At 39.9% G+C, this 14,149-nt stretch overlaps 1 protein-coding gene and 1 long non-coding RNA gene across 2 annotated transcripts in view; one reads left to right on the top strand and one right to left on the bottom strand.

Annotated features, from left to right (window-relative positions):
* The first annotated feature begins 5,924 nt into the window (after positions 1-5,924).
* Positions 5,925-14,149, top strand: part of DPYD (dihydropyrimidine dehydrogenase) — a 375,517-nt gene continuing 367,292 nt past the window's right edge. Inside the window, exon 1 of the mRNA XM_026057686.1 lies at positions 5,925-6,188. Coding sequence (XP_025913471.1) covers positions 6,144-6,188 — 45 coding nt within the window. The 5' untranslated portion in view covers positions 5,925-6,143. The remainder of the gene's footprint in view (positions 6,189-14,149) is intronic.
* Positions 7,187-13,766, bottom strand: LOC112961948. The gene is made up of 3 exons (XR_003252172.1): positions 13,542-13,766; positions 9,950-10,050; positions 7,187-8,231 (listed from the first exon to the last, which is right to left on the bottom strand). It is a non-coding gene; the product is annotated as an uncharacterized LOC112961948 (long non-coding RNA).

Genomic DNA, 14,149 nt, shown 5'->3' on the forward strand with positions numbered 1-14,149 from the left:
GAAATGCTCATACAGACCTCTGTTACAAGTGAAGAGCAGAAGAACAAACTATTCCAGAAGTCTCTCTGGAAATTATGGAGGCACGCTGGAATGAAATCAGTTCTCTCTGTTTTATCAGCTCAGTGTTTTGAGAGCATCAAATTCAGTTTTTTTTTTTTTTTTGAAAAAAATTTTTTTTTTTAGTTGTCAAAAGTTGTGAAAAGTTTGATTTTTAGCAGTACAGGCTTTTGGGTACTTTCCTCAAAATTCTCTAGGTAAACTATTTCTGATGTTAGATTTGTTTTGTGTATCTGGATAAGTATGACTCAGAATCAAACAATATATTATTGTAGTATTGTGTGTTGGCAATAGTATGCAGCACCATATGATTTTGGAGACTAGTGTTTGTTTCACTTTCAGGTTGAAAATATAAACTTTGTTCAATGTCTTCCTGTGTGTTTTGTTTTCAGTACTCTTGTAAATTAGCAAGGAAATGAAAGCAGTCTACTTTTAACCAAATGTATTGTCCTTTGCCCATCTGGTTGACTAAATTTAGTCACTGTATGATTGTCTCCCAGATGAATATGTCAATAATTACTGATAGTCTGATTGCAATTCTTCTTCTTTTTTTTTTTTCCTTGGGACTTTTTTGGGAAAAGACCTAAGAATGTTTCCTATAAAAGAGTACTTTAATTTTTTCTTTGAAGTAGAGAAAATGCATGTTAGTTAAGCCTATATTATTGCAGATAATAAATTTTCTCAGAAATCTGGTTATTGAGCAGAGAGGGCCATCAGCATGAGCACTGACAGCATAGCTTGAATATTTTGGTCACTTTCTTGGCTGGAATCTAAGTATTGATCAGATGATTTCATGAGAACATATTTATCTCGATCTCACTCTCACACAACATAGTTCACATAGTTAAAATATTTAATATGACCTTTGGAGTATTGATACTATTTTGTCATGTATTTAGACAGTTAAGGCCCTAACAAAAGACTGATATCATTGATCAAAGAGGAAACAAGTATCTGTACTGGAAGTAACTAAAATCAACAATTCTGAAAACAAGTTATTTTAAAAAAAAGGCCAGAAAGTTGGCCCTGAGGAATCCTGTTCCCCTTGGTTGGCTTAGCCTGCAGCCTCTCCTCTTCCTGGGCATCCTGCCCCTGAAATCTTTTGCCTGTGACATTATCTAACTGAAAGAGGTAAAGGAATTTCAAAGGTAATCTTGTTCTAAGAGTTTGCTTTCTGAATTGTGGAAGACTAGGAGTTTGTGATTAAAATATTTTCCAGAAAATGTTACTTTTTTTAAAAAAAACTTTTTTGTATGAGGGAGGTGAAATCTGGTCCAATTTATTAAAATGTGTTGGGAATATTCCTTGGGTCCAGAAATGCAGGTCAAAAGGAAGGAAAACCCATTCCAAAATAGCTAGGAGTAAAAGCGCCTACTTTGGATGTACAGTGCAAGGACTTATCTTAGATTTTTATTTATCTGTATCTCTAGATTTTCATGCGAAGTTATGAAAGCTTTTGGTTTTGTACCAATGCACAAGGTGACTATTTCTATCACAAAGTCTATAGCATGGGGAAAGCATTGTCGTTCTAGCCTGTAATATGAAACTATACGTTAAATGGACACACAGACTCCAGATGATTGTTTACGTGCTTTATGCATACCTTTTTTCAGGGATACTTTGGGGGAAAAAGCTTCAGATTTTTTTTTCTAGCTGATTCCTCACTGTCATTGCATGTTAACTACAATTATTTTTAAGAATTATATTAAAGTTGTCAGGTGAAGTATTCAGAAATTAGCAAACGGTAAAACTGTGAGCTGCTGAGTAGAGTCATAAGTCAGCTTCTTGAGTTCATGCAGGGTGACAACAACTCTGAATAACATTACTTAATACTGTTTTTTGCCTACTACGCTTCCCTGACTGTATTCCAGACAAAGTTCAGAGCCACCAAATGCCCATCAAAATAAGAGCCAGCATTTCCTGGTTGCAGCCCTTTTAGAGCAGAGTATGTACAAACATGCACCTAGGCAATAAGCACCAGCTCTGCTTAGTAATCCGCTTACACAGTGATATAGCTAGCAAACCTGGCTCTCTGTCCACATCCCTCTGGTCATCTCCTTTGGTGGTGGTCAGGCGATGGATCCTCCCTCACTCTTTGCCATTGAGTGCAGAGCCGATGAGAGGGAACACAACCAACCTTCCTTGCCAAGGGCTTCCTGCCAGAGCAGAGATGCTTTGCCAAACTATTGCTGCAAACCTAAAACCATGAAAACAAGTTGAATAACCCCCCCCACCCCCAACATAGCTTTCTCCATAGTATGAAATAGTGTTGTCTTACAGTAGGCAGAGAGTATGCTGGCGTTTCACAGAGCAGACTTTCCCACTGAATTGTCTGTTGCCTGTCTTTAAAGGGGAGGTGAGTGCTGGTGAATTGGTAATTCCTTGCTGGGGCTGCAGCTGGATACCTGGCATACTGCCCCAGCTGTTTCCAAATATCAGCACTCATGTCTGACTTGTGAGGAGCAAAGGAAAGGTGTGAAGAGCTAAAACCATGATCTAATATAGCAGTCCGGGAATTGTCTGAGAATTACCAGGGTAAATTTGTGGTACTTTCATATATAATATAATGAGCATTGGCATCATTGAAACTGTCTCAAGCTTTCTTTTCGCTTAGCAGTAGAATGCATAGATGGCTCTTATGACATGTTTTTTGTTTTATTTTTTAAAAAAATATAAAATTATTCCATCCACATAGCTTTTTGTTTTTACTTTAGCAAGCTAACATTTGCTGTGCTGCTTTCTGCACTGTGTTCTTACTTCTGTGGTTGTTTAATCCATACGTACAGGTAAGCTGCCACTGCCTGTTGTGGACAAAAGATTTACAGACTGCATTAACTTCAAGGTGAAAGGGCGTCTTTCTTAAGGGCCAGACTGCCAGCTGGGTGCTGACCTTAAGAAGGACGCTGAGGAGGCTCCAGGAGTTCCTCGGCACATGGCAAGCAAGCGCTTGTTAATTTTGAGTTCATTTGGCAGCGAGAAGTGGACTGTTCTCTGAAGGCTGCTAATGAAGGTGAATGAGGTCGTGGCCTGTCTGAGCTGCTTGTCAAGGCGGCAGTCAGCACCCCGGGACGCGAGGGCTGTGGCTGGTTCAGTGTCAGGTAGGAAGCGGGTCAGGACTTCTTGTGCCATGCTCCCTAATGCATACAAAGGCCACCAGGAAAGTGCCTCCGAGCCTAAAGGAAGCCTTATTTTACAACCATATCCATACTGCTCAAAGTGACAGGTCTGACAGCAGTGAGGGATTCTCCCTTCCCTGGGCTCTATACTTACCGGGTGCTACAAAGCACAGGTTATGACAGCGAGTTAAACAAGTTTTGCTTGTCATGGTCATTCCTGCAATACAAATGGGCCAGAACAGTGAAAGACTGCACATAGCAAAGGGGGTGGCTTGAAGGCATGGCTGAGAGCTAAGCCCAGTGTCCTCTAAAGGGGAAGTAGAGTGAGTACTGAAAGATAAAGAATAGTGTAAAAACACAGGAAACTTCTGCTAAGATAGCAGGGAATTCTGTTAGTCAGCATGGCTCTCAAAATGGTCAGAAAAAGCTTATGTGATGAACTAGCTTTCTTTGATATAGGCCAAACTTCTATTTCAAAATGCTACAGCTGTTACAGTCTCTTTCTCTGCTTTAGATGCCTGATATTTGTTGTCCAGTAATGAACTTTTAAGTTACTGCTTTGTAGCTTGACTTGATGATCAGGTGAATGTTCCAGCTTGGTAGCTGTGTCTACTGAGGTCATTTGAGTGATCAACGAGGAAGCAAAACTTCCTGTTTAGCCATTTTTGTTTGAATTTCTCTCTCCAGTGCTTTCATTATTTGAGCGGTTTTATTGTAGTAAACTCTTAGCTAAGTGGAACAATAATTATAGCGTGATTAGTAAGACCTCATGGAAGATCATAGACCAAAATTAGCACGTCTGTCTTGGGTGAGTTAAAACACTTCTGGCAACAAATTCTGCTTTGCTTGTTATGCATAAGGTTTTTTTTGTTGTTTTTTGTGGTTTTTTTGAGGGGGGGCAAAATAGCACCATAACTCACGAGCACCTTAATCCAACCTAAATGCAACTGCTGCCTAAAGGAGTGATCCTGCCTGCAGCTGGTGCCTGCCCATTTATGACCGGTTCCCTTGTGACAGCACAAGCACTCGGGTGGCCATAAGATCCCCTGCTCAGGGCACTCGCCCAGTGTAAAGCTGGGCTTTAAGTATGCATGTCTAATTTCCAGCTTTTGGACCTTACTAGAAATATACTGGAAAACTGAACCATACGATTGCTTTACACATCGGGTTAAAACCTAGTCTGGTAAGTAAGTAGGGAAAATATGAAACATACTTTAACTTTTCATATTGTATGTGCAAATCCCACTGATGCTCAAAGAGTTACAAGGCCTTGCTTCTGCTATGGGCAGCCTGCTAAGTTTAAACACTGAAATTCAGTCAGGTCCTTCAACATGATGAGACTGAAAGAAAAAGAAAAAAAAAGTCAAATCTTGTGCTTTTAATTTTTCTTCTGCCTTTGAATCTTAATGTTACTTGTGAATTCAATTTCTTTTTTTTTCCTCAGTTTTTTGATTTTATTCTTTTCGTAGGAGGACCGTAAGATAGTTAAAGAAAAAAACAAAAACTGATATTTGCACCCTTTCTCATGGCTCTGATTTGTGAGAAATACAGGCTATTATGAAACTCCTGAAAATTAGCACAGGAGTTAGCAATTCTTGAAAAGAGCAAAAAAGCTGAAATTCAGTTTCCTTTTTGTTATGCAAATGGCTTCCTTGATGCTTTTGTGTTGTGGGCTAGACTTTGATTTTATTCTTTCCCTTGGTCGGTGCTTCGGGGGGCTGAGCCGTGCGGCCGCACGTCGCCGCCGCACCTTTTGAGGCCGGCGATGTCGGTAGGTGGCCGAGATGGGCAAGGCCGGGTTTGCCGTGCGGGCTGGCGGCGGCTGGCCGTGGGGAGGCGCGTGGGGCGGGAGGCCGCCCGTGGGGCCCGGGCGGCACGTGGGGTGCGCGGCGCGCTCCATCCCGCCGGCTAGCATTCGTGCTGGTGCGGTCGGTGTTGCCAAAGGCACGTGCTGCTCCTCCTCAAAGGGACGCTTGGTTTTTAACCTGCTCTATCAGTAGAGCGAGCCAGGAGCAGAGACGTGGCTGGCGCCAAGTGTCCCACGCTTCTGCCTAAAGCGTTGAGGGAAGCCGTGGCCGCCGGCAAGCGCGGCGGGCCGGGCGAAGCGTGTCCGCGTGGCGCTGCCAGCCCCTCGCGGCCCGCTCCGCTCCCTCTGGTTGCCTGGCAACCTCCCTCCTCTTATTAGCATCCCATTCCTGTTCCTTGTTACAGCACCGGGAGAGCCGCGTGCTCGGCTCCCTGCCCTCTGCCCCCGCCTTGGAGCGCAGCCGCGCTCGTGCCTCCGTACAGGACGTCGGCAAGTATGTGATTTGGCAGAGAAACCGTGTGTGCGACTAGGAGGCCTTTGGCCATAAATGTCTTATCAGAAGTTCAGCGGGTGGCATTTGTGTGGGCACGTTATTCAGCGTGCTTTCGTTTTCATCTGCCGCCGCTTGTATGTGACAGGCAGAATTCCTCCCTTGGATCTGCACGTCGTAAATCTCCGGCGTCGCTGTGTGCGCAGAGCATCAGTTCACAAAATGGGCCAACGGAGATGGGCTGCGCAGAGCTTGGTGGGCGTTTTGTCGTCTTCGTTTGTGTATGGTTCCAGGGCGATGCCATAATTCAATATGTGAATCTAAAGAAATCAAATACATGCTTGTCAAAGGGGACCTGGGGAGGAGGGCAGGTAAAGAAGGAAGTGGAAGACATGAGCAAAATGGTCGGCTTTTCCACTTATAATCTTTATTAGGAAATAGAAAAAGCATTTTGCCTTCAGATTGGCTGGATGTATTCTTTTATGAAATAACAGGTGATGCAGTCTTTACTTCAGCTTTAAATTCTTTCTTTTTCTGCTCATAGACTGTTACAACTTTAAGAAATGCCTGCATCATTTTGTTGTTGCTGCAGATGACAAAGAGCCTAATTCAARTGGACAAGTTTCTTTAAAGAAACGAAAAACAAAGTTTCAAGAGATGCAGTGAGGATTAAATGCCAGAGCAAGTATTGGCTTTTCAGATCAAGATATGTATAAAGGTGATGTTTATTAATTATTACCCAAGATACCTGCTTAAGTTATGGTAAGATTGCTACCTGCTTAAGTTACGGTAGAATCACCGTTCTGAGCCCTGGTTTACAYCAAAGGTATCTGCTTTTTCTTGCAAGCAGGAGGAATGCAAGAGTCTCTTGTGCAAAACAATTCTGGTACATACTTTGTTCCCCAGACAGCTCCGAAATCGCTGCATAATCTTCCCCAAGTGCCTTACAGCAGAAGAGAGGATTATTCCTATGGATATGCATGATCTGGATGAATAGTTTGTCTATATCAAACTGATGAGTGTATTTGTGAAGGGTTYAGGGTAAATGGATGTTCTACATTATACAGAGACAGGTCTTAGCCAAAGCCAGGAGGAGATGCAGGACACCCAACAGTCTGTTGGGCGCCCAAGCAGGGCGCAGGTAGCGGGAGGCAGCTTACTGCGTCCCACCGCCCTAGAGTGGAAACCTGAGACAGCAGATACTCAGGTAACTCTGCTCCGGCTTGGCACGGGGAGAAACACTTCCATACCTTTGGCGTGTAGTCTGGGAACAAGTGAAGTATCCCCCTTCTTTCAGCATCCTTGTTTTCTTATGCTGGCTATAGGCTGAATTGGGGGATTTCATTTCTGCCCTCTGTCAAAATACTTGGACCTTCTTATGAAACATCTAGTCTCTTACCATGGTCAGAGAAAGGTGCCTGACCAAGCCACTCTGCAATTCCCAGTATCTTTAAGTCTTGTAGAAATTTCACCATTTGAAGTTAGGTTAAGCCACCTGTAAAGTATTTTGTTTTTTAAAATGCGTCTGGTGTATGTGTGTATATGCTCACATGTGCACACAAGCACACATAAACATATATATGCACATATTCTGGTGTGTGTGTATATATATATATGCACATACAGCCTCAGAAAGCTGCAGTAAAATATTAATATATGTGATGACAGTGTTTTATTTGTAAATTTAAAGTGATAAACACAATGAAGCGCTTGAAATGCCAAACCTTTCATCTCTGCTCAAGCCAAGGTTCAGTTTTATTTTCAGCATGACATTTGCTGCCTGAAGTGTTACAAGTGACTTGACCTTAAAATTATGTTTATTTTAGTTCATTGAAATGGTTGGCCTTTCCAGTTCAACTTGACACCGACAGTGCAAATGGGGCAAGGCAGACATGCTTGCCTGTGATTTCATTTGAAAGCTAATTAAAAAAAATCTGGGTGTTGAATCTAAATATTTTCATTTAGATAGGATGGTAGTGTTCAGTTAAAGGCAATCATGGTGCATTCCAACATTTTAATTTCAGGTTCAGAAACAATTATATATGTAATTTAAGAGAGAACTGTCCAGGCAGCCAAACTGCCTGATTTAAATCTTGTTGGTGTATGCATGCTTGTGTTTTTAAAGATGCACCTGTGTACAACCTTTTGAGAATGCAGAATCGAGGTGTAAAATTGAAAGCTGGTTTGAAGATTGGGTTTAGTTAATCTCTTCTTAATGATGCACTTCTTTAAAGTATTACTCATATGCGCAATATCATTAGGTTTATATTTAGTATGGAGATTGGACTTTGTGCCATTTTTGGAAAGATACTGATTGTAGTACCTAATTTATTATTTTTTGAATACGTTGCTACACACTTTCCTTGTTTTTTTTTGTTGTAGTTTTATTAGGTGTGCTCTCAGAGGCCTAGTTTAAACTGAAACTTCTGTTATATTGAACAGTGCTGGCCAGGTTTCCAGTGCGGGTGGATGTTTGGCTGACTTGGAGGGAATGGAGCAGTTTGTGTAGGAGATGTCGCTGCAATCCGGGCTGGTGCTCTCAGAGACAGGGCTGCTAGTGCGGTGCAGGCTGCGTGGGGCGGCTTCTCGGAGCGGCGGGAGCTCCTTGGGACGCCCAGCCCCGTGGGGCTCTGCTGGGCGACTGGGGAAGGGGAACGCTGGGCTCCGACGGGAGCCCTTGCCAGGGCTCCGATAGCAGGGCAGGAGCCGGGACACGGCCTGGTGGGCGAGGAGGAGCAGGCTGGTCAATGCGTGGAGGCATCTACAGGGAAGAAGAAATAAAATAGGTTCTAATCTGCAGGGCTGTGTGTGAGCTATTGCTGAATTTCACAATTGCAGCATTTTCCTTACAGCCATTGCACTGTTAGCATCTATACTAGCATCTAGCTCATTACCAAATGCTTGTTTCTGCCTCAATTATGAAGGACATTATATGAAGCCAGGTTCTATTCTGTTCCAACAATAAGCCAGCTCCCCTCCCATCCGGGCATGACAAGCGTCCATGGAAAACTCCAGAATACATGTTGAAAAGTAGGTAGAAGCGTTAGAATAGGTTATTAAAAATGTAGACCCATAATGTGAGTAAAGAAGATTGGAAGAATAAAAAGAGGTTTTACACCTGGAAGTTATTATAGTTATTTAGATTGAGAGAGAATAATAACCAATTGTTTTCGAAGATGTATGACACATTTATGAAAAACCTTGAAGGATAAATGGATCTTTTTAGTATGCTACTTCCACAAAGGACTCTATGAATAAAATAATAGTGAGAGAACTCTCAGTGGATGCTGAATACTGCTAATTGATGAAATTATTACTTATTACGCTGCAACTGAACTCTGCTTAGAAACACTATTTTCAGTATGATTTTTTGAAAATGACAGCTGAAATGTAAGAGGCTTTGTATTGAAAATGAATAGTGATAATTTCTTGATATCTTTGAAATGAAGGATATTTCAATGATAGTTAAAACTGAGAAAAGTGTTATTTTTTTAAGTGCTGAGATCATGGAATATTGCTGTGGAAATAAAATCAACTTTTCTGAAATCAATAAAGTAGACTTGAAATGTGGATTTATGAGGCATTTTTAAAATAATTTTTAATACTCTTATTTATAGTAAAGCAGTCAATTATTTGTGCCAGCAGTTTTTGTATTATGTCAGATGTTAAGGTTAGAAATGAGATTTGTGAGATAGGGTGTAGCTGTCACATTTAGGAAAACTTTGATTGTAAATTAAATCAGTGTTGAAGAAGCGCTCCATCACTGATTGCTCAGGGCAAGAATGGGAATGAGTACAAAATTTGGCTTTGATTTTGTACTGACAAATTAAAGACAGCTGTCCTTTCTTGACGTGCTATTTTAGGTCTACGTACTGGCTCTTAAGTTATGTTATCAGTAATTGGTGTGAGGATCTGTGCAGAGCATTGTGTGTGGGGTAATATTTGGGGATATAACTGGAGGGGAATGCAAGATGTGGTTTCAGCCTTAACAGATTTGTTCATCAATCTTTGAAGCTTACCTACCTCCTTGCTCGTCTCAGAGCAAAATAAACCTGTGCAAGGTCACTTGCACACTTGTGCGTGTGTGTGTGCACCTGCGCACTGATGGTGGGCAGATTAGAGGTGCCCTTTTTTAGTTCCAGTTGAAAACTCAAATCTGTAAAGATGTTAATAAGCCTGTACAAAACTCTTCAAAACAGATGGAAGAGTGACAAAGGAGTTGAAGGAAAAAAAAATCAAACAAACTAACCACAACAGAAACTGTTCTAGAGTGCTGGTGATAAAATGCAGAAATTAAATTAATAGTGAAGAACAGAAATTAAAGTATTTCCTCTTTTTTAAAAAAGTTGGGCATGCAACTTCCACTTCTGGAGTTAGTCACCCACCTTACTCCCAGCAAAACTTAAATATCTACAAATGTAGGCCTTCACTCAAGAAATGTGCACAACAAAATAATACCTAAAAAGTAAAAGGGCAGACCTGAAGTCAAGCTGAGGGAGGTGAAGGTCAAATCCACACTGGATTGTTGGTTCTTGTGGGATGTTTCTGAAGCTCTCAGATGAAGATGAGCAGGAAGATACCTAAAGCATTTATGATAGTTATTTGGTTACTTTTCATTTGTATCTTTTCTAGCGTACTAAATAATTCACTTCTGTTGCAGCTGTTCCTGTTACTTTATAATTTTTGCTCCTGCCTGTACCAGATAGCAAGCAAGTGCTGCTGATCTGAAACATGCCAGTTAATATTTCCATCCTAAAGGAACGCCAGCTTTGTCATCTTGCATCTTATAGTCTAGGAAAGAGAGCTTTGTCCTGTTAGCAAGGTGGGAATTCTGGTTTTTGCAAAAAAACCCATGCTTAAACCATATCTTTCTGCAACTTGAAACCCAATGCTTTAGAATCATTACATTTATAAGAGAACTATTTAAATATATTTTTAGAAACCCTTAAAAATGATGAAAATCATAATTATTCTCCCTTCAGAGGTCTCATGGCAGAAATGCAATTTGGCTTAAAAAGTAAAAGTTGGAAAATAATACTACTACATAGAACACCCTCTATAATGTATTTTTAAAATAGGTTTTCTGTAAAAGCATGAGACAAAGAATGATAGATCAGAATCCAAATTTTTGTTGGCGAAGCTTTACATTGAATAGCCTAACCTGATTATCCCTGTTTAAGAGCATCACCTCTGCCTCTTGCCTGCATGTTCAACAATACTTAGTCACTAAGATTTAAAAATCAAAATTGTTGAATGAGAGGGAAAAACCCTAAGAAACTGCTTTGTATTATACATTATCAATATATGTTCCATTATCATTTATAATGTATGTGATGCCCTATGTATTTGTGGAATATCACATTCCTTTGCTTAAAGGAGTCTATATATGACCACTCAGTGCTGCTGCAAAGAAGACAATGATGTTAAAAGCAAAAGGAAAATGGCAGCAGTTTCCTCTTGCTCTACTTAGATGGGCTGTCAAATTTTATTCCTTGAAAATTAGCTGTTACTTTTCAATTATCAGACATTTGATAATGTTTTGATATGTAGCTACAAACATCAAGCCCTTAATGTTTATAATGTATGATAATTAACAAAACCTTCACATTTCAATTTTTCCTTCTACATGCTGATTTTTCTTTTTTGATTAGGGTACTCTGATATATAGACAGGAAATTACTAGAAAATCAGTAATTTCATTATCAGTTTTGTATTTTTCTATTCTATTAAGCAGATGCCATGAAATTTTTTTACAGCTTTGCTTATTAGTTGCATATAGGTAAGTTTACTTATTGCTTCTTGCAGCAGATTTAGAAATTCAGTACCGGGATGGTTGGCATGTTCTTGGAACAAATACAAATGGTTGCATAACATGTGTTTCAAGCACTAAATGTACTAGATCTCTTGGTGTGTATTGTCACTGTCATCCTTGCATTTCAAGTTCATTTATTGGACTTCGAAAATCACCTTTTAACAAAGTTTTCAGAACATTGCTTTGCTCAGCTAAAATTAGTTCCACTGATTTTGCCAATGATTAAACTTAAAGCAGTAATAACTTTAATGCTAATTTTTTTCCTGTGATCAAAAGTCAGTAGAGCATTCACTTTTCATTAACTGGCATGTCTCTAATGCAAGTTTGCTTTTTGGTTAAGCAAACACCCATAATCTCAGGAAAGTGCAGGTTTAATCTAAAGGATTCAATTATTGGGATACAATGACCTATTTTTGATTTTGGCACTAAGTTTATTTTCAAAGGCAACCAAACTTGCTTTCTCTTTCAATCCATCTGTCCTCTTGCAGAAATATAGAAGTGAGATGTAAACGTATGTCTGATAATGATCCTTTTCACTCTGAGATATTCATGAAATGGCTCTCCATATGAGTGAGCAATTACAAATGTTATTTAGTATTCCTCATGTAACAGAGCTATTGTACAAGTTGATGCACAAGTGGTTGAGGCATAGATAGATATTATGGGAAGGAAACCAAAAACTTCTATTATACATAGGATGTAAGCCTACATATTTTTTTGAAGCTTTAAATTTTGATTTGTATCGAAGGAAGGTATTTTTATCAGGAAGATGAAGAAGGTAACTCTGACTGTAGTCTGTTCCACAGACTGTAAAGATTGTCTATATGCTTGTTTAAAGTCACAGCAGTTGAGAAACTAAGAGTTTAGGCTGTGTGATAAGAGTTGTTCTGTCTTTTTGCACTCAGCCAGTCAGTTGGATCATTAAAGACTATCCAGTGTGAGAGCGATTAAATATATTCAATGTTAAATGTAGGTGTTGAAGTACAACTGCACCAAAATTTAAACTCTTCTGTTTTTAATGGCTATTAGTTCAATAAATTTTCTTAGTTGATAAAATGAATGCATAATGCCATATTCARCTTTGAGTAAATCCATGAGAACTGTGCTCAGCTATTCCTTCTCTGAATTTGGTATGTTAAGCTAAATAGCTTTTGATGCAATGTATTGTTTATAGTGTGAAAGTGAGATCTTATCACAGGGCAGGGTGTCCCGGGAGAAGCCTCACACCTGGGAGCTTCACCTTATGGTATGGTGGAGTTTGAGCCTGCTCTAAGTTGTGTAGAGCTTCTACTTTTTAACTTATGCTTATGTTGAATATATGAATAATTCACTGGATGCTTGGAGACTATTTAGTTACTTAAAGTTAAGCACACAGGGTAAGTATTTGCTTTGGTTTTCCCTGTGAGGGTCAAGGAACTTCTGTGGAGATGAGTTACGGCGAGGTGGCAGCATGCAGAGTTTCCAACAGAGTCATTTACCACCCAGAGCTCTTCTAATAGCGAACAGTGTGTGTTAGCTATGGGAAGCAAACATTTTTTAAATTTTTCTCTGTTTTAATAAACCTTTTAGAATTTACAGTAATACCTAGCATAAATGCAGTGCTGAGGTTTCAAGAGAGAAATCAAGCTCTTGGTCCAACAGTTAACACCGTAGCCACAAAACTAGGTAAATCATGCTTAGAGTTGTGTAATTTTGCTTCTTTGTTAATCTGTAACGCAGTAACTTTGCTTGTATAACAGAAAGTGCATGAGGTGTATCACATTTTTGTTAATATTGTAGGCATTTATAACTAAAATTTCTTGAATTTTATGGGAGTGATTTCAAAAATTGCTCATTTTGTTAAGACAGTGTTTACATAATGCAAGGAAATTTGACGATTGTGCAAATCTGTGGTGGTAAAACTGTTTTGGAAAAGCTGCTTTCTGAATATCTAAATATAGTGGATATAGGACTAAACCTCTAGGATAACAATATGCTATGATATTATTACAAGATAAAAAAAAAAGTTTTACACTCGCTAAATAGAGGCTGTGGAAGGGATGCAAGAAGCCAGAAAATTGTTTATTCTGGTTACATGCGCAGCAAATCAATACACAAATATACACAATCACAAATATAGAGGCAAATGGGGGCAAAATGGGGAAATCTAAAACTTCTTGAAAATGTAAGGATCAAAATTTAATATTTAAATGCTATCTTAAAACCAGTGACCTGTCAATGCACAGCTGAAATATGCTTACCACAAGATAATCCACTGACCTTCAAATTCTTGCTCTTTTTAAGACTCAGCCTGTGTGGCTGAGAGGAGAAACAAATTTTGAGAGTCAGGTTTGGGTCTTCTCCCAGCTGTGTTTGAGCCCCTCCTGCCTGCACACTCCCCAGGTCTCTGCCTGTCAGGAGGCTCCAGCACTGCTGCTTTTACGTCACGTTTCCTAGCCCCAGGTTGTCTTGTTTATCTGTAGAAGTGGAACCCTGTCTTCTAACCATCTGGACCTTGAGGACTCCGATTCACAGAAATCATAATTTAAATCATTGATGCTCAAGCGTAGACAGAGGGTCACATGAGGGAGAAGCTTGTCCATGTTCAGAAAGATTAGAGAGGACTGCAAATTGTTGCACTGTGATATATCTTAATATAAGCAGGATCACAGTCAACTTGTGCCCTTGCCACGTGTAGCCATTTCCCTTAGTAAAGGAAAACATGCATAGTATGCAAAAATAGTTGTTTGAGGATTTCCATCATTGCTTCCATGCTCTCCTGGATCATTTTTGATTCTGGATTTGGGGTTCTCTGGAGGGTGATTACGTTATTTTCCATGTAGTTTGTGGCTTCTCAAATGTTGGTAATTTTGCATTTCACCTTGCTT

Source organism: Apteryx rowi, unplaced genomic scaffold (assembly GCF_003343035.1).
Source record: "Apteryx rowi isolate R43461 unplaced genomic scaffold, aptRow1 scaffold_14, whole genome shotgun sequence".
Classification (NCBI taxonomy): domain Eukaryota; kingdom Metazoa; phylum Chordata; class Aves; order Apterygiformes; family Apterygidae; genus Apteryx; species Apteryx rowi.